The sequence below is a fragment of the Canis lupus genome, chromosome 28 (assembly GCF_048164855.1).
Source record: "Canis lupus baileyi chromosome 28, mCanLup2.hap1, whole genome shotgun sequence".
Lineage (NCBI taxonomy): Eukaryota > Metazoa > Chordata > Mammalia > Carnivora > Canidae > Canis > Canis lupus.
In genome coordinates, this window is record NC_132865.1 from 26,338,408 (window position 1) to 26,360,005 (window position 21,598).

The 21,598-nt window shown below is 35.7% G+C and overlaps 1 protein-coding gene across 20 annotated transcripts in view; it reads left to right on the forward strand.

The window, feature by feature from the left end:
* The window catches only part of LOC140620331 (uncharacterized), a 228,710-nt gene that overhangs the window by 163,008 nt on the left and 44,104 nt on the right, over window positions 1-21,598 (forward strand). For 3 of the 20 annotated variants that reach the window (XM_072804477.1, XM_072804475.1, XM_072804476.1), the window contains one exon: window positions 20,470-20,513. The exons of the other annotated variants lie outside the window; for them this stretch is intronic. In XM_072804477.1, the coding sequence (XP_072660578.1) occupies window positions 20,470-20,513 (44 nt within the window). The remainder of the gene's footprint in view (window positions 1-20,469; window positions 20,514-21,598) is intronic. 20 annotated transcript variants of the gene reach the window in all.

The following is a 21,598-nucleotide window of genomic DNA, read 5'->3' on the forward strand; positions in this document are numbered from 1 at the left end:
GTGCAGACTAAAAAGCAAGGAAAATGTTAAACTACCCATCTAACAATATATTACAGATGTATTGCTTCTACAGAAAGACGTTGTGCTATAAATCCTACAGTATGTCACTATGCTATACTAAATATGCATTTGGTACAATAAGAATTTAACTCAATTTCTTGATGTCTTAGTCTTATCATTTTGGTAAGTAGCTGAAACTACCTTTTGGTGACAAAATATAAGCTTCATCTCTGAATTTTTTAAAAAGCTTTTAATTTATATCCATATTTTTGCTTTAAAAATTAAAATTATTTTCCCTAAAACAGTTGATTACTCAAACTTTCCCTTAGGGTTTAATTAAAATCGACATGGATGTTTGAATAGCAACAATACTATTAACAATGCAACAATACCTTAAACAAAAATTTACTTGGCTTCTGCTCTTAAGGAGACTTAATAGGTTATGTTGAGTTGAAAACATATGTTGTCTCACTGAAGAATATAGTATGTTCTTTAATGGGGCAAATACCAGCTAAAATCTTTCTACTCTTAAAATAACAACAGTTAGAGATAAGAAAAAGCCAAGTGAATCTATACAATAATCCATGCATAAGCAATCTAAGGCAACATACTTCTGGAATACATAAGTACACTCTTACATTGGGTTTAACCTTGCAAAAGAAAAGTAACTGCTGAGGCAGCATCCCAGTGCTTCTTGGTTCAAAGCCAGTAGCAATCAGCTTTTATGTGTTCACGTGAAACCTGCACTGGGTGGAATAGCATCACCCCCAAATGTGTCTTTCCCAGAATCTCAGAATGTGACCTTATCTGGAAAAAGCATCTTAACAGATGCAATTAGCTAAGATGAAGTCATACTGGAGTAGGACTGGCTCTAAGTTCAATCTAACTGATGTTCTTATAAAAAATGGAGCAGAGAGGGACACCTGGGTGGCTCAATCCGTTAGGCATCCAACTCTTGGGTTCTGCTTTGGTAGTGATCTCAGGGTTGTGAGATGAAGCCCCAGGTCAGGCTCTGCACTAAGCACAGAATCTGCTTGAGATTCTCTCTTCTTCTCCCTCCTCTGCCCTCTCTCTCTAAAAGAAATAAAATCTTAAAAAAAAAAAAAAAAAGGAAAGAGACACAGACATGCATACAGAGGTATAATGATATGAAGATGTGATGGTGGAGGCAGAGATTGGGGCAATGCATCTACAAGCCAAAGAATGCCAAAGATTGCCAGCAATATCAGAAGGTAGGTGTGGAGGGATTCTTCCCTACAGCCCTGGAGAGAGCCTGGCCCTGCTCCCACCTTAATCTCAGACTTCTAGCCTCCAAAACTGTGAGATAATAAATGTCTATTGTGTTAAACCATCCATTTTGTGATACTCTATTATGACAGCCCTAGGAAACTAATGCAAAACCTGAGGTACCTAAGGAGAATGAATTTATCTTAGGGATTTGTGAAAAATGCAAATTTGAGGCTTCAAGATTTTCATAGGGTTTTGATGAGTCTTCACAGAACAATAGATAGGGCCTCCCAACTTGCCTTTCTTTGGCTTGACTTGCCACACTACAGTCTGTTCTCTCCTTGGCAGCCAGGGTGATCTTTCTAAAGCCTAAATCTCATCCCTTATTCCTTTGCATAAAGCAATTCAGTTGTTTTCCTCATTGCCCTCAGGATAAATCCCTAGCTTCTCAGTGTGGGGTCCTCCAGATCTGTCTGCAACTTACCTCACTGGGTGCCAACCCTCCAGCCATCCATGTTCCCAGGTACTCCAGCTGTTTCTCCTATCTACTCTTTGTGTTTTTTTTATCCTTCTGCCTGGAGCACTCTTCGTCTTCCTTTTTCCCTGGTGCATCCCAATACCCTTTCCCCTGGCTAATGCTCCTCATGCTGGGCTTGGATGTCTCTTCCTAGGAGGCTTTCCATCCTACTCCAAAGTGATATATCTGTGCATTCAAAGCTTTGCCCAACATTGCACATCCCTCTAAGTGTTGCACTTGCTCATTTATTTGTGTAGCAAGTAAGAATTTTACTTTTCACTACTAAGGTGAAAAAAATATCACATTCCATTATTTCTAAAATTAAAATTAAATGTGCTTCTTAGTCTCATTCTCTTGAATTATAAGAATTTAGTCTATGGGTTTCCTCCCTCCCCCAGAGTCCCAGGAAATCACCCAAGAATTCTGAATTCTTGCAATATCAGAAAATTGGTTCTCTTGCTGCATGATGTGGCAGTTGCATGCTGACCTGTTGGGTACTGATGGTCTGGTGAATTCAGGGACCACCCCCACTGCAGCAACTCCCTCCAGCAGCTGCTAGAGGACACAGAACCTTCATAGCCACTTAAAGCTTCAGCATGAATTGGCCAGTTGGATTGACTCCCCACCTTATATGCCCGACTCCATCATATACAGCAACCCCTCCAACTCTTTACTTTTACTTACATCTAGGGAAATCTCTGCTCTTTCCTCCTCCCTGTATGCATATACAGATAAGCATTCCTGTCCTTTCCACTTAAGTCTCTATTCTTTGTCTTGAGTCAAACCATAATATCCCTCCTCAGTCCACTAGCAAGACAAAAAGTGCATGCTGACCTGTGAGGTACTGATTCTCTGGTGAACTCAAGAGCCCCCCTTAATACTATGTGGCACAGAATGGATACAAGGTGATCCGACTTCGTAAGTACAATGTAGAGCTCTCCATCCAGGTGGAAATGGAAAAAGATCTTGATTCTCATTACTCCACATTCCCCAAAGCTGCAAAACAAGAGCAATACAAAAAATTAGATACCAGTTAATTTTCTGAAAACACTCAACCTATTATATACAGTTTTTCTTCCCCACTAAGAGTAAAAGTTTCTTGAGAATAAAAATGCCATGTTCACCATGAAGTACTTGCTCTGTTGTAGGTGTTTTAACCATTACAGGTAGATAGCAAACTATCTTTAGAAAATGGGCAAACTTGCTAATAATTAAATAGCATAGAATAGGGGTAAACAGCACAGAATTAGACCAATCTGGATTTGAACACATGTCCTGCTGTTTATAAGCTTGTGACTTTGATGTATCCATAGTATTTGACAACCAGAATAAATCATTTTTAACATTCCTCTATAAAACAGTTATTATCAGTAATATTCATGTAATAATCAGTAAATAGTCATTATTTTCTCAATTCTTTAGTTTTAAAACAACAATTTTACAAAGAAAATATCAAAGCTAAAGCCATTCAAATTAATCCAAATATTTAATAAATGAACTAAAATTTGCACTTACTAAACAAAAAGATGATACTGCACAGTTGGCATCTGTTTTATTAATTAAAATCTTAAAGAAAAGCAAAAATTCCAAATTATTCCTGTAGAATGACAGCATCAGTAACTCAAGTTCTGTTCTTTGTCTTTACAACCATATACTATCATTGTTCACTTTAAATTTAGTATTTAAGCACAGGAATATGTAATAGTACAAGTAAGTGTTCAAGATATGGATTGCAGTCAAAGCAAACTCAATTTCAAACCATCAAAAACTTATTCTCTAAACAAATTAATTTCTGGGAAGAATCCAATGTTTATTAAAGGAACAGTAATTTATAAAATGCTCTAATTTTGAGACATACACTGTGTTATTAAAATCTAGTAATGCCCACAATAGTTGCTTAAAACTTGAGCCAAAAAATGTTTATTCAGGAAGGAATATTTTATTATTGCCATTATTTAGCATTTTTGGTACACAGTGATTTAAACACACACAGTACGCACACATCTATATTCATAGGAGCATATTCTCAATTGCAAAAAGTTGAAGCAACCCAAGTGTCCACTGATGGATGAATGGATAAACAAAATGTGGTATATCCATACAATGAAATATTACTCAGTCTTTTAAAAAAGGAAGGAAATTCTGACATGTGCTACAACATGGGTAAACCTTAAAGGTGTTGTGTTAAGTGAGATAAGCTGGTCACAAAAGGACAAACTCACTCATCTTTTTTTTTTTCCAAACTCACTTATCTGAGGAGCTTCAAGTAATTGAATCTGTTGAGACAGAAAGTAACATGGTGTTTGCACCATGTTTAATGGGTTCAAATTTTCGATTTTGCAAGATGAAGAGTTCCTGGGATGGATGGTAATGATGGTTGCACATCATTATGAAGGTGTTTAATGCCACTGAGCATTTATTTATTTATTTATTTAGATTTTATTTATTTATTCATGAGAAACACAGAGAGACACAGAGAGAGAGAGAGAGAGGCAGAGACACAGGCAGAGGGAGAAGCAGGCTCCATACAGGGAGCCCGACGTGGGACTCGATCCTGGGTCTCCAGGATCGGGCTCTGGGCTGAAGGCAGTTCTAAACCGCTGAGCCACCCAGGCTGCCCCACTGAGCATTTAAAAATGGATAAGATAGTAAATTTATGTCATGTATGTTTTTTACCACAAATTTTTTAAATGCTTAAAAAAAAGCAAACCAGGTAGTCTTACTTTTAACTAGTTTTTTTTTTTAAGATTTTATTTATTTTATTGAGAGAGAGAGAGAGAGACAGAGCACGAGTTGAAGGAGGAGCAGAGGGCGAGGGAGAGAGAGAATCTCAGGCAGACTCCATGCTGAGCACAAAGCCTAACAAAAGGCTCAGTCTCACACCCCTGAGATTATGACCTGAGCTGAAATCAAGTCAGATTCCCAACTGGCTGAGCCACCCAGGCACCCTTAGCTAGTTTTATTATTATATTTAAATTATCTGCAGACAAGGTACCTCCTTACTACCTGAACTCAGAGCTGACCACATCTACCCCCATCCCTTGATCTTCTGGACTTTGGGCAAGTTACTTAACTTGAAGCCTTATTTGCAAGATGGAGATGAGTTGTTGAAAGATTTAAATAACTATCCTTGGCACATAGTAAATACTTAGAAGCATTACTGTTGTATTAATATTTAAATGATATTTGGGTGCCATGACATCAATTAAGCCAGGAAAGTGATAGAAATAATATTGGCAGAACCAGAAATTGGCAGCATAATATGAGGATTTTTTTTTAGGAGAGAAATATGATAGTTTGTAACAAACTGTAGTGTGCAATTTTGACCTACCGTTTCACTCCAGTGAATAAATGTTCCTATGAGGGCCCAGGCCCACCTCACTGCTCCTAGTGACCGCCCAATCCCAAGCAAGCATCCTGCCTCTCTTTGCAATTAATAGGAGTCAGCCTAGCAAGTTCAAGGTGCTCCTTTTAGCTCAATAGCTTCTGAAGGGTAAACTGAAGCACTGGCCCAGTAACTTATAGTTCTTCTAGCAAAGGTTGGGAAATTGGAAGTTAACAATGAGTAATAATAATGTTTAGCTATCATTAGGGCTTCCTATCTTGTAAAGTTAAGTTATAATGATAATTTAAAAAATATTTTTCTGGGTGGAATTTATACATTCTCAGAGGCAACTTCTGCTTCTGCAGTATGAAGGAAGTTGTACTTGTTCCTTCAGAAACAGGATATCATTGACCACATCTGACATGACTGCACAGAGAGGAAACTTGATACCTTTGGTAAGTGTATGAGACTAGATGCTGCTACAAGAGTTACAAAAAAAAATTATTAGGATAGAATAAAAAAGCCACTAAAATGTACACAGCACACACCACACAAACTAATTACTATAGTGTTTTTAGTTTTAAAATTAAGGACAAAAAGGGCACCCAGGTGGCTCTGTTGGTTAAGCATCTGCCTTCAGCTCAGGTCATGATCCCAGGGTCCTAGGATCAGGTCTCCTAACAGTCTTCTTGCTCAGCAGGGAGTCTGCTTCTCCCTCTACCCTTTCCTCTGCTCATGCTTGTGCTCTTTCTCTCTGAAATGAATAAATAGCATCTTTTAAAAAATAGATAAAGTAAACTAAAATAAAGGCCTAGAAACTAAATATTCTTTGGATTTTGTTGTTTTTATGAATTATGAAAAACATTTGTTCCTCATCCAACATAATAGGCAAGCAATTTCAAACATAAGTTTTGTTATAAATGACAACTACTGATGGAATTTCTGAGATCCCAAAGCAGTAATGCCACCAGAATTTTTTCTAAAGATTATATTAAAAAAATACTAAGCCTTATTTTTCAAAAGGGAGTACAGACAAGAGTTATAAAGAAATTGCTTCAGAGTCTTATTTGACACACTATAAACAAGTATACACAGTGAATCTAGGCCTGAAGTTTTGAATTGAAGGACATTTAAAAAGTTTCCATTTGAATGACGAGTTTTCAGCCCACCACCACCACCACCATCACCATACTTCTTTTTTCCTGAATGTTGGTGTAGGTGTAGGAGGGGATGTTTTAAAGTATAACTCAAGTTTGGAGAATACACAGAAATCACAATAACCTTAGTCAAGCATAGGTTTCTTACTAATAGGAGAAGGAAAAGGAAGGAAGGATGAAAAGAAAAGAGATAGAAAACAGAAATTAATTAATTAACTACAGGCATACTTCATTTTATTGAGCTTCACTTTATTACACTTCCCAAATGTTGCATTTTTTACAAATTGAAGGTCTGTGGCAACTCTGCATGGAGCAAGTCTATCAGCGCCATTTCTTCCAACAGCATTTGCTCACATTATGTCTCTGGGTCACATTTTGGTGATTCTCATAATATTTCAAGTTTTTTCATTATTATATATAGTTATCTGTGATCAGTGATCTTTGATATTGCTACTGTAACTGTTTTGAGGTACCACTACTGTCCCCATATATGATGGTGAGATTAACTGATAAATGTTATGTGTGTTCTGAACCACCGAGAGGCAGTTCCCCTATCTCTTTCCCTCTCCTAAGGCCTCCCTATTCCCTGAGACACAAAAAATATTGAAATTAAGCCTATTAATAATCCCACAAGGGTCTCTAAGTGTTTAAATGAAAGAAAAAGCCCATTGATGCAGCAAACTTCACTACTGTGATTTTAAGAAATTGCCACAGCTGTTCTATGCTTCAGTAACCACCACACAGATCAGTCACCAGCCATTGAGGCAATACTCTCCACCAGCAAAAAGAGTATGACTGGCTAAAAGCTCAGATGATGGTTAGCTTCTTAGCAATTAGGTATTTTTAATTCAGGTATGTACATAGTTTTTTTTTTTTTTTTTTAAGGTTTTACTTATTTATTCATGAGAGACACAGAGAGAAAGAGGCAGAGACACAGGCAGAGGGGAGAAGCAGGCTCCACACAGGGAGCCTAATGTGGGACACAATCCCAGGACTCCAGGATCACTCCCTGGCCAAAGGCAGGCGCCAAACTGCTAAGCCACCCAGGGATCCCCTGTACATTGTTTTTTCAGACATAATGCTGTTGCACACTAAATAGACTACAGTAAAGTATAAACATAACTTTTATATGCACTGAGAAACCAAAAGAATTCATTTGACTCATTTTATTGTGATATTTGCCTCATTGTGGTTGTCTGGAGCCAAACCTGGGCAGTATCTCCAAGATGTGCTTATACCTCAAATGTCTTTTAAATCCTTATTATTCAAATTGTGGTCCAAGAACTGCAGCATTCGTATCCCCTGGGACTTGATAAAAATGCAAACTTTCAACTCCATCCACACCCAGATCTATGGAATCAGCATCTGTATTTTCATAAGATCCTCCAAGTGGTTTGTGGTGTATTAAAATATAAGCAGCTGTGTTCAGAACCACGCCAAGGCCAGATGATGGCAGGGCCTTAGCCACACTTTCCTCTGCACTTGGATCTAGTGCCCAACTAAAGAAAGCAGAGACAGCCCTGGCTAAATAAATGCCAGAATCAATAGTCAGGGAGGTTAACAGAGCTTAGAGAGGGCAGGCAGGTAACTGAGGATAGGCAATATTCTGGTCACATGGAAGGCACACCGGAAGGCACATGCCACGGGACTGAGGACTGCGTCCAGGGATGTGCCTAGAAACCAGTCCCAAATTCCTTCCGCTCTGAAGACTCTGTGATTAGAAATCACCTCTAAAAGCCAAACTATTAAGTTATTATGTTTGCCTGGCTATGAGGGAAGCCATGTTGTTGTGAATTCTGTCCCTCACATGAAAGGGCTTTGGAAATGAGATTACTCTTAAAAGCATCAGGTAAAATTATTAAAATAAAGACAGTTGACAAAGGAAGTTTTGCTAAGTAACAGAAATTTTAGAATGGAGTGCATCAGAGGGCCCTTGACTAATTGTGAAGCAGATTGTCACAGAAGAATAGATAACTCGTTATCAAAGACAGGGCCATTGATGTCTATTGCAATAGACACATCTACCAATAAACCTCAAATTCATGATATCCCATTGGCGAATGCCTTCTCCGGCAACCTTGTAGAAGGGGATGCCAAAAAGAACAAACTAGTAAGCCCTGCATTCCTCCTGATAAAATAGGACATTGTTCTGCTGATGATTAATTTAGGCACATAGAAATAGAAATACTTTATAGTGGACAGTTAATCAAATGATACTTCAGCAGATGAATTCCCAATCCAGCAATTTTGACATAACCAAGATAAACTGAGGTTCTGTTAGAAAAGGAAGAATGCTGACACAATTTAGAATCATTTATTTTACAAATAAATATAAAACTCTCCCTTTTCTGGAGAGTCTTGTAGACTCTCACCATGAGAACACAGGCCCAAATCCATCTGTTAGAAATCCTGTGAGCAGTACAAGTTTGGCTCCATTGTCAGAGTAACCAAACCTGCTGAATGGGACACATTTTGTTTGCCTTCATCCAAGCCTAGATTTCTCATTATAGTTAGAAAAAAAATTATTTTAAGTAGAATACTATGCAAAGGATAGAATGGCAGCATCTTAGAGAAAGATTCCTTCCAATAACCAGAGTGCACCACGAGTTCTTGGAACCTGCTGCCTCCCTTCATATTTGGCATTAACCAGCTTATTGTCCTTGTCTAGACAAGTGCTATGGGCTGTGTAAACAGTGCATTGCTACATAAAGCCTCTATTCATCCAGCATGAAAATGTATCAGTGTGTAGCCCTTTAAGGTCCAAGAGGGGCCTTTGTGCAGAGAAAAAACTACTTCTAGTTAGTTTAGTTTTAAACTAATATTTACTGATTAACATTACAAGACTTAAAACCTAATTTCCTTACATTTTATGTGCATTTTACAAGAAGTCACGCTATCCTATTTATAATTCTAATAAAATATGAATCTTTTACTTATTCTTTTACTAATATTTGATTAGCTCAAGCAAAAGAGGTTAATTTTTTTATGATAATCATTCCCATTTACAAATGCAGTTGATCCCCCAAGCTATATAGTTACTTCCTTAAATTCATTCCTTAACTACATTTGCAAATTTCATGTATTTACTGTTCTCTTTTAGGACTTCAAATGTTCGGCAGGGTAAACTCAACAATTCTTATAAGTAAAACAATTCTATAAATTAATAAATTTAACATACACACATAAATAGTGAAGCTCAAAGTTATCCTAAAAATTTTAGAACTATTCATAAAATTAGCCAAATTCTATCCCTATCAATTTAAAATTATAAGTCTGAAATCAGTAATGTGGGTAAAACTGAAAGCATGTGGGTAATCAGTTTTAAGCATCACACTTTAAATAGCAAATATAGGAGATTTTACAATGACATTACACAGTAGTATTTTTTGTGGGTTGGTTAATTTTATTATATCTGTATTTAATTATAAAACTCCATATGGTTGGAAGGACACTTAGCTAGACAAAAGTGGAGTTGTAATGTCCCAGACAAGTTGAAGTGATTGCACTGGACCTGAGACCCTGAGACAGTTGCTTACCAACCAGAGATCCCAGAGAGGGACACAGCCCTGAAGATACGTACTTGCAAAGAGAAATGTGACAAGAGAGAATTCTAGTATTTGTTCCCTTGGTTTGTGTTATCTTTATTTTTTTTCAGCTTTTATTATTTTTTTTTTTCATGATTATGGCTTGATTTTGGTAGATGGAATTCTACAAAACACGCTTCATCCTCTGCTTGTTAACCCTGGCTGAATTAAACTAACCCTTTCATTGCATGATTAGATCTGCATTCTTTTTAGATCTTTCTCAGATAACAGCTCTCCAGGGTTCCTGATGTCATCTCTTGGATCATAAATTCTTCTCAATCCCCTGCCTGGCTCTGTGACTACAAATCTAAAAGTCATATCAATGGTAAAATGTTACAATAGTCATTTGTATACTCTAAATAAGATCTCTGAATACCTGCAGGCAGATGATTAGAGAAGCTAAGAGAATTCACCAGCACCATTTATTAGCTATATGATGTTGGGCTATGGGATAAAATGAATTAATAGTCCCAAAGCCATTGTCTTCCCCTCTTGTCCTTTTCGACTATAGAAGCTCCAGAGCTAAGATATTTATTTAAAACTCCTTTGAGGATGACGTGGACCCAGTTCTGGCCAATAAGAAGGAAGTAGAATTTACAAGGAAGATATTCTGGGGAAAGGTTTTTTAAAGGGGTAAACTTGGCTTATATCCCCTTCATCCCACCTTCTACTTTTCTATCCTCCAAGAAACAATGTCTAGAGGTCCAGAAGGATTCTGCAATTCTGAAGCCAAATGTTGCACACTAAGGATGGAAGAAAACCAAAATGCAAGGAGTACCTGACCTCTTGATTTCTGTTAACATGCAAAATAATAATAATAATAATAACAACAACAACTACAACAACAATAATACTAAATGTTTCAGCCCATGGTAATCGGATTTTCTGTTACTGGTCTCTATTCCCATTCTTAATTGAAACTGGCAAGTTACTTATTCTATCTATGCCCTAGTTTTTCACATATGAAATAAAAAAATTAGTATCTATCTCAAAAGAATACAAGGGAAAGGGTCTGGCACATTCCAAGTGCATAGAGTTGCTTATCATTCTTATTATCATCATCACCATCATGATCACAGGCAAGAGATGAAAAAGACAAATGTGGAAGTGTGCGAAATATAATATAATATCCTAACTGCCCAAAGTAGACCAAATTTGAGTCTCTGTTATTTGATTCATACAAATATACCAGTGACCCATAATTATAACATATTGATACTTACTAGTATAATGTACTGGTACAAACTTTTCAAAACACTGCTGTTCCTCCAATATTACTATAGCTAGCCTCCTGGCATATCAGTGAAAATATGCTTATGCTAAAACTACTAAGATATTATATTTTACTTTAATTTTTTAATTAAATTAACAGTACATATTCATTAAAATTTGGAAAATAACTAAAAGATCAGTTGTTAAGACTTTGCTTTTTTTTTTAAGATTTATTTATTTATTCACGAGAGACACAGAGAGAAAAAGGCAGAGACACAGGCAGAGGGAGAAGCAGGCTCCATGCAGGGAGCCTGACGTGGGACTGGATCCTGGGTCTCCAGGATCAGGCCCTGGGCTGAAGGCGGCGCTAAACCGCTGAGCCACCGGGGCAGCCTGCTTATTTTCTTTTAATATATAAGATATATGTATTCAAAACTCCTGTACATATATAATATACAAAATTTATGCCATACTGAAAGTATTTTTAACTTGTAATTTTATCAGCTGTTATATCATGACCATTTTCTTATGTAATTAAATATTCTTCAAAAATATGATGACTGTTGGGAATCCCACTTCTGGAATGGAGGAAGAATTTGCTCCATGAAGCCAGGCCTCAGCAAAACAACTCTGTCTTGTGAAAATTATAAAACACAACACAGCCATTTTAAGTCTTCAGAAATTGCCCTAAATGCATACAGCAAACACTTATTCAAGAAAATCTAAATCTCCATAAGAACAGCAAGTCTGTGGCACTTGACCCAAGTGCCCATTCCCTTCCTCCACACCCCACCTTCCAGTAAGATGTTCCAATCCATGTTCAGTGTGGCTAAGGGCTGCCCCTACCCTCAGCAACTAGTCAAGGAACTGGATATCTCTCTGAGAGATGAAGCCCCATCAGAAGTTTTCAACCTCCCAGATCCAAGTTGCAGAAGCTAAATTCCTGGTGAGTGTGGCTAAGAGGGCTCCCTTTGTCCCTCCAGCCTCCACACCTATGTGGAAGAAGCTATACTCTCGGGACAGCAAGCCAAGAATACTATGATTCCAATTGACCTGACTGGAGAATAGTCTCCCCTCCCCACCATGCTCTACTCATAAGTTAGGAGTGTCACTCTGATAAAAGTGGCTTAGAGATTTTGCCTAGGTGGCAGGCAGTCCATAAGAAAAGAAAGCTCTGAAGTATTGCCCAAAGGAACTAACTGTATTTGAAACAAAGAGCCTATGGGTGCTCTTGAAAATAATAGAAAATTTGGTGGGAAGTGATTAAGAGAAAGCTAGTTGCTCCATGAGAAGCTAAATATTAGCCAGCTAGTTTGCCATAGAAAATAATAATTATGAATTCCCTGGTTTCAGAGAAACCTTCAAAAACTGGCCTCAAAAACTACCTCTGCAAAGGATCTTGGATGTAGTTGAGTCAGACTATGGAGCAATTTATGCCCTAGGACATTGCTGAAAACAATAAACCAGTCAGCCAGCAATTAATGGAGCCTAACAGCTACATGCGGTACCAACAGAGGCAGAGGGTGCAATAAAGAGATCAAGAGAAGAGACAGTTAAAGAGTGACCTGCTAAATTCATTATCATCCCAGGGATTATGTACATGCTCTGAGGGACAACATCACAGGCTTTACAGTGTAGACTTGATTAGTATAGTCCAGCCAAGTTATTTAAACAAACAGGCAAACAAAAACAAGCCCCTGGGATGAGGGACGACAGTATCCCAAGTTGGTATAATTTACTACCTAAAATTCAACAACAAAAAATAATATGTGCAAGAAAAAGAAAGAAAGATGGAAAAGAAAGAAAGAAGAAAGAAAGAGAAAGGAAGAAAGAGAAAAAGAAAGAAAGAAAGAAAGAAAGAAAGAAAGAAAGAAAAGAAAGAAAGAAGAAAGAAAAAAGAAAGAAAGAAAGAAAGAAAGAAAGAAAGAAAGAAAGAAAGAAGAAAGAAAAAAGAAAGAAGGAAAGAAAGAAAGAAAGAAAGAAAGAAAGAAAGAAAGAAAGAAAGAAAGAAAAGAAAGTATATCTTGTATATGTGGGGGAAAAACAGGCACAGAAACTGCCTATGAGTGTTACCCAGATGTCAGATTTCACAGATGAAGACTTCAAAGCATTTATTATGAATATGTTGAAAGAAATATAAGAAGCCCCCTTAAAGAAGTAAGGGAGGTAGAATGACAATGTTTCATCGAAGAGAGTATTAAAGAGAGAAGTTGTAAAAAAGAACCAAATCAAAATTCTGGAGTTGAAAAAAACAATAATTGGAGTGAAAAATTGATTAGAATTAGCAGAGGTGAAGATAGTTCAATAGAGATCATACAATCCAAAGAGCAGAACAAAGAAAATGAAGCAAAATGAACAGAGCCTCAGAGAAATGTGGGACACAATTAAACATACCAACATATGTGTAATGGGCATATCAAGAGAGGAGAGCAAGGAGAAAAAAAAATACTCAAAGAAATAATGACTGGATACTTCCCCAAATTGATGAAAACATGAATCTACAAGAAGCTAAAACAACTTCAAGTACAATAAACACAGAGATCCACATTTAGAAATACCATAGCAAAAATGCTGAAAGACAAAAAGAAAAAGGAAATTTTGTAAGCAGCAAAAGAAAAAAAGTCATCATGTAAAAGGGAACCCCAATAAGATAAACGGCTAGCTTCTCAGCAGAAACAACAGAGGCCAGAAGGAAATGAGATGACATAGTCAAAGTGCTGAAAGAAAAAAGATTAACTAAGAATATTATATCCAGCAAAACTATTTTTCAAAATGGAAAGCAAAATAAAGATATTCACAGATAAAAAAAAAAAAACTGAGAGAATTTGCTGTTAGAAGACCTGCCTAACAAGAAATACTAAAAGAAGTTTTTCAAGATTAAAGCAAGTGACCCCAGATAGTAATTCAAATCCACATGAAAAACAAAGAGTTACAGTAAAGGCAATATGATTATAAAATGCACTATACATGCATATTTCTTTTCTTTCTCTTCACTGATTTTTAAAGTAATTGTTTAAACAACATAAATATATATATATACACATATACATATATACACACACAATTACTATAAACATATATGTTGTTTTTACAATATATATGTATACTATATATATGTATATATAGTATACATATACATATACATATATATATATATGTTTCTGAACTCATAACATATAGATATGTAATATATTTGGGGCACCTGGGTGGGTCAGTTGGTTAAACATCTGCCTTTGGCTCAGGTCATGATCAGGTCATAATCCCAGGGTCCCAGGAACAGAGCCCCTCATTGGGCTCTCTGCTCAGTAGGAAGTCTGCTTCTCCCTCTACCCCTACCCCCCACTGCCACTCCTGTTCTCTTGCACATGCACTCACTCTCTCTCTCAAATAAATAAATTAAAAATCTTAAAAAAAAAGAAACATAATATATTTGACAGTAACAGAACAAAGAAAGTAGGTGGGTGCAAAGCTGTTTTGGAATAAGAAGTGATACTGGATGGTAATTCAAATCCCCAGGAACAAATGAAGGGAATCAAAAGTAGCAAATAAGAAAGTTGACATAGCAAACTCTACAAATATATACCTGTTCTTTTACTTTTCACCTTCTTTTTTTAAGACTTTATTTTTTTTGAGCAGTTTTATGTTCACAACAAAATTAAGAAGGAGGTACAGGGATTTTCCACATACTCCCCCATATATGTGCATAGCCTCCCCCATTATCAGGATCACTAACCAGAGTGGTACATTTTTTACCAAGGATAAACCCTATACATTTACTTAGTGTTCACTGTTGGTGTTTATATTTTATGGGTTTAGACAAATGTATGATGAAATATATCCATCCTTGAGGTGTGTGGGTGGCTCAGTCATTAAGTGTCTGCCTGCAGCTCAGATCCTGGGGTCCTGGGAGGGAACCCCACACTGACTGAGCAGGGAGTCTGCTTCTCCCTCTCCCTCTGCCCCTCTTTCCACTTATGCTCTCTCTGTCTCTGAAATAAATAAATAAATGTAATCTTTTAAAAAAATAAATATATCCATTGTTATTGTATCATATATCATTTTTATTGCCCTAAAAATCCTCTATGCTCTGCCTATTCATCTCTCCATTCTCTCCATCCCCAGGAACCACTGATGTTTTTACTGTCTCTGTAGTTCTGCATTTTCCAGAATATCCTATAGTTGTAATCATAGAGTATGTAGACTTTTCAGATTGGCTTCTTTCACTTAATAATATGCATCTAAGATTTGTTCATGTCTTTTCTTGGCTTTGTAACACATTAGTTTTTAGCACTGAATAATATTTGTCTGGCCACATTTTATTTATCCATTTACTGACTGAAGGACCTATTTGTTGCTTCCAAGTTTTAGCAATTATGTGTAAAGCTGGAATAAACATCCATGTGCAGGTTCTTGTGTGAATATGTTTTCAACTCCTTTAGGTAAATACCAAGGAGCACAATTGCTGAATCATATACTAAATATATGTTTAGTTATATAAAAAACCACCAAATCGTCTTCCAAAGTGGCTGTACCATTTTACATTCTCACTGGCAATTTATGAGAGTTCTTGTTGCTCCATATTCTCACCAGCATTTGATGTTATAGGTGTTCTAAATTTTGGCCATCTAATATTTGTGTAATGGTATCTCATTGTTGTTTTAATTTGTATTTCCCTGATAACACAAAATATGGAGCATCTTTTTATATTCTTATTTGCTACCTATATATCTTCTTTGCTGAGGCATCTACTAAAGTCTTTAGTCCATTTTTAATTGTGTTTTTTTTCTTATTGGTGAATTTTAAGAGTTATTTGTATATTTTGGCTAGTAATCCTTTATCATATGTGACTTTGCAAATATTTTTTTCCCAATCTGCGGCTTGTTTTCTCATTATCTTAACATTGTCCTTCCCAGAGAAAAAAAAATTAAATTTAAGCTGGTTCTTTGAAAAGATCTACAAAATTAATAAACCTTCAGCAAGATAGGCCATAATAAAGTAAAAAGACTCAAATTATTAGAAGCAGTAATGAAAGAGGGGACATTACTACTGACCACAGAGAAATAAAAAGGATTATAAAAAAATTACTGTGGACAATTGTCCATCCAATGAGATGAAATGGAAAAATTCCTAGAAAAAAAACCAAACTAACAAAACTAACTCAAGAAGAAAGACTATTTTAAGAGTTCTTTAACAAGTAAAGACATTGAATTAGCAATCAAAACTACCCAGAAAGAAGAACCTAGGCTCTGGCTTCACTGCTGAATGTTTAGAGAATTAATACAAATTTTTAATAAACTCTTCCCTAAAATAAAAGAGGAGAACACATTTCCCTAACCATTTCATGTGACCAGTATTACCCTGATACCAAAACCAAAGATATCACAAGGAAAGAAATATTACAGGCCAGCATCTCTTATGAATAGGAATGCAAAGATCCTTAACATAATAATACTAACAAACTGAACCCAGCAATATATAAAAAGAACCATATACCTTGACCAAATAGGATTTATCCCAGTGATGCAAAATTGTTTCAACAGCTTAAAATCAACTCATATAATACATTAATAGGAAAAAAAACTAAAAGCACATCTTTATCTCAATAGGCACAGGAATAAAAGTATTTGGCAGTTTTCATGATAAAAACACTCAATAAAATACAAATAAAGGAGAACTTCCTAAATCTGATAAAGGGACATCTATGAAAAATCCACAGCTAACATAATGCTTAATTATGAAAGACTATATGCTTTTCCCCCTATAATTAGGAATAGGACAAGAATGTCCTGCTCTCACCACATTTGTTCAACATTTTACTAGAGATTCTACTCAAAGCATTTAGGGAAGAAAAACAAATCAAAGATATCCATATGGGAAAGGAAGAAATAAAACTTTATTCATAGATGACATAATATTGTATGGTGATGCTAAGGAAGCTGCTAAAAAACACTGGGAACTAATAAATGACTCCAACAAGGTTGCAGGATACACGATTAGTATATCAAAAAATTAATTTTGTTTCTATGAACAATCCAAAATGAAATTAAGAAAACAATTCCATTTATAATAGCTTCAAGAAGAATAAAGTACTTACAAATAAACTTAACAAAAGAAATATAAAATTCTGAAAACTATAAAACATCATTAAAAGAAATTAAAGACTAAAAATTTGGAAAAGTATTCCACATTTATGGATCAGAAGACTTAATTCTTTTTTGCTGGTAATACTCTCTGAGATGATCTAGAGAGCCAATAGATTCCCAGCTAATTTTTCCATAGAAATTGACAAGCTGATTATAAAATTAACATGAAAATGCAAAGGACAGATTAGCCAAAATAGTCTTGAGAAACAAAATAAGATCATTCACGCCTTTCATTTAAAAACGTATTACAAAAAAAAATAGTATTACAAAACAATAATCAAAACAATATGGTGGTAGTGACATAAAGACATATATGTAGATCATTGGAATAGAATTGAGAGTTCAGAAATAAACCCATACATCTATGACCAACTGATTTTTTACAAGGATGCCAAGACCATCCAATAGGAAAGAACAGCCTTTTCAATAAATAGAACTAGGAAAACTGGATAGCCACATGTGAAAGAATGAAGTTGGACCCTTACTGCACATCATATGCAAAAATTAACATAAAATGGATCAAAGACCTAAATGTAAGAGCTAAAGCTATAAAACTTTTAGAACAAAGAGCTAAATATTTATGACCTCAGATTTAGCACCAAAAGCACTAGCAACAAAACAGGTTGCACATCACCAAATTAAAGACTTTTGTACTTCAAAGAATACTATCAAGAAAGTGAAAAGACAACCCATAGAATGGGAGGAAATATTTTTTTTCTTTTTTTTTTTTAATTTTATTTATTTATGATAGTCACACAGAGAGAGAGAGAGAGAGAGAGAGAGAGAGAGGCAGAGACACAGGCAGAGGGAGAAGCAGGTTCCATGCAGGGAGCCCGACGTGGGATTCGATCCCGAGTCTCCAGGATCGCGCCCTGGGCCAAAGGCAGGCGCCAAACCGCTGCGCCACCCAGAGATCCCGGGAGGAAATATTTATAAATTATATATCTCACAAGGTATTTATACCCAGAATATATAAAGAATTCCTGGGGATCCCTGGGTGGTGCAGCGGTTTGGCGCCTGCCTTTGGCCCAGGGCGCGATCCTGGAGACTCGGGATCGAGTCCCACGTCGGGCTCCCGGTGCATGGAGCCTGCTTCTCCCTCTGCCTATGTCTCTGACTCTCTCTCTCTCTCTCTGTATGACTATCATAAAAAAAAAAAAAAAGAATTCTTACAACTCAATAATAGAAGACAACTCAATTTTTTAAAAAAGCAAAGAATCTGAGTAGATATTTCTTCAAAGAAGATATACAAATGGCCAATTAGCACATGAAAAGATGCTGTATAACCTAGCCATCAGGAAAGTGTAAATCAAAATTACCATGAGATGCCATTTCATACTCACTAGGATTGCTATAATAAAAAAAGATAATAGCAAGTATTGGTGAAGATGTAGAGAAATTGGAACCCTCACACCTTGCTGGTAGGAAAAATGGTGCAGCTGTTATGGAGAACAGTCTGGCAATTCCTCAAATGTTTAACATATACTTTATGGCCCAGCAATTCCACTCCAAGGTGTGTACCAAAAAGAACCGAAAACATATGCCTACAAAAATTTTGTATGTGACTGTTCATATTCATAGCAGAATTATTCATTATGGCCAAAAAGTGGAAATAATCAAAATGCCTAATCAGCTGATAAATGGATGCATAAAAAGTGATATACCCATGTGATGGAAAATTATTCAGCCATAAAAAGGAATGAAGTACAGATACTTGCTTACAACTTGGATAAACATTGAAAACTTTATGCCCAGTGAAAGAGATTAGACATAAAAGCCCAATTATTGTATGATTTCATTAATGTTCAGAATAGGCATATCTATAGAAATGGGAAATAGATTACTTGCTGCCTATGGCTGGATTTGAGTAGACAGAGTGGATTGGGGAGGGACTGCTAAAGGTACAGTTTTCTTTGTAGGGTGATAAAAATATTCTAAAATTGATTATGATAATGGTTACAAAACTTGGTAAATATACCAAGAGCATTGCATTTAACACTTTAAATGAGTGACTTTTATGGTATGTAAAATCTATCTCAATAAAGCTCCTATAAAGATGCCTGCATGGCTCAGCAGTTGAGCATCTGCCTTTGGCTCAGGGCGTGATCCCAGTCCGGGGATTGAGTCCTGTATTAGGCTCCCTGTGAGGAGCCTGCTTCTCCCTCTGCCTATGTCTTTGCCTCTCTCTCTGTATTTCTCATGAATAAATAAATCTTTAAAAAAAATAACCTGCTATAAAAACATAAGAGCTGAAATAACTTACAATGCCTATAAAATAATCTCTTATATGGATATGATAATCTGTTATAAGTTTAACCATTACTCTCTTTTGAACAGTTGTTATTTTTAGGCTTAAATATGATAAATAATGTTATAATAAGTATCCTTATACATAAATTGCATCATCTCTAATGATTTCCTCAGTATAAGTATTTCCATACATAAAACTCTGGAAAATATTTTATAATATTAACAATTCTTATTTCTGAATCAGAGAATTTTAGGTGATTTTTATTTTTTTCTACTTTTCTCCATTTTCTATACTGTATTACTTTTATAATTAGAAAATTAATATGATAGCCTTTATATTTTTACATCTTAATGAACTTGGAAATAATTAACTAGTTTAATACAATGTATATCCAGAAATAAGTAAAACTAATATTTATATGTTCTATTATTAATATGAATTTTAAAAATCTACCTTCCTCCAGAGGCCATTTCTATGAAATGTATAAAAATTGCAAATAAAAAAGGAACCTATGATGACTAAGTTCCTGCTATGACACTAGCAATGTGCAAAGTTTTGTAAGACATATGAATATCTGATAAAAGGGTCCATATCTAGAAGGACTCATTTATTTCAGTAATTTATAACTGGGATGTGGAAAAAAGAATAAGAAACAAAGATGTATATAAAGCCATTTCAAATGACACATGGTTTAGATTATATATTGCCTGAAGTCTTGGCCTGTACCACACACCTCTTTGTATCTCCCCTCTCTTTGTATACCATTTAGGAAGTGCTTAATTATAGTTGTTTATTTTTTTTCAAGTGCCCAATAGCATATAGTTTCAAAATCTTCTACTAATGTAAGACTATATTGCACTTTCATGAGAAAGAGACTTTAACATTACAATTCATTATAATCATAACAGACTTATATAAAATGTATCCATATCTATTAACTATTTAATTATCCCATTTACATGTTAGTATCTGGTAACAAAATGAGAAATTGTCCCACATTCTAAGGAATACCTTATTAGCATATAAATACTCCTTCTGTAAATGTTTCTCTAGATTTCTACTTGGACTTCTGATCCTTCCAGAAGCAATCAGCAGAGGTATGTATGGTGAGGGACCCATTTGCAGAAAGATCAATTGCCCAAAGGCAATTGCCCTGCAGTTGCGTAGGAGGGGCCACATCAACTCAAAGTAGGGGATATTTGGAGCAGCAATAAAGTTAGAGAAATGGTTTAGGTCAACCCAGCTGCTCTGGAGGCAGCTCTCAGTCCTAAGACGTAAGAGATATTCCAGAAAAGAGAAACATTGAGAACTTTTCATTTGATGGATGGGAGTTATTGATCATGAGGACTTAAGAGATAAACTGCTAATTTTGAAAAAGAAAAGCAAAGCTGGAGGTATCACACAATTTAAGACTTCAACTTATATTAAAAAGGCATAGTAATCAAAATAGTGTGGTACCTGTACGAAAAATAGATGCAGATCAATGGAATAGAATAGAAAACCCAGAAATAAACCCACAATTATATAGTCAACTAATCTTTGACAAAGCAGGAAAGAATGTCCAATGGGAAAAAGACAGTTTCTTCAACAAATGGTGTTGAGAAAACTAGACAGGAACATCTAAAAGAATGAAACTGAACCACTTTCTTACACCATACACAAAAAATAAACTCTAAGTGAATTAAAGACCTAAATATGACACCTGAAACCACAAAAATCTAAAAGAGAGCACAGGAAGTAATGTCTTTGACACTGACCTTAGCAATATTTTTCTAGATATGTCTTCTGAAGCAAGAGAAGTAAAAGCAAAAATAAATTGGGACTACATCAAATAAAAAGCTTTTGCACAGCAAAGAAAACAATAAACAAAACTAAAAGGCAAGCACTGAATGGGAGGAGATATTTGCAAATGACATTCTTATAAAGGGTTAATATCCAAAATATATAAAGAACTTCTATAATTCAAAACACCAAAATGAAGTTATCCAATTAAAAAATGGGCAGAAAACAAGAACAGATATTTCTCCAAAGAAGACATAAAAATGGCCGACAGACACTTGAAAAGATGCTCAACATCACTCATCATTAGGGAGATGCAAAACAAAACTCAGTGAGTTATCACTTCACACCTGTCAGAATGGCTAAAATCAAAAACACAAGAAACAAGTATTGGTGAGGATGT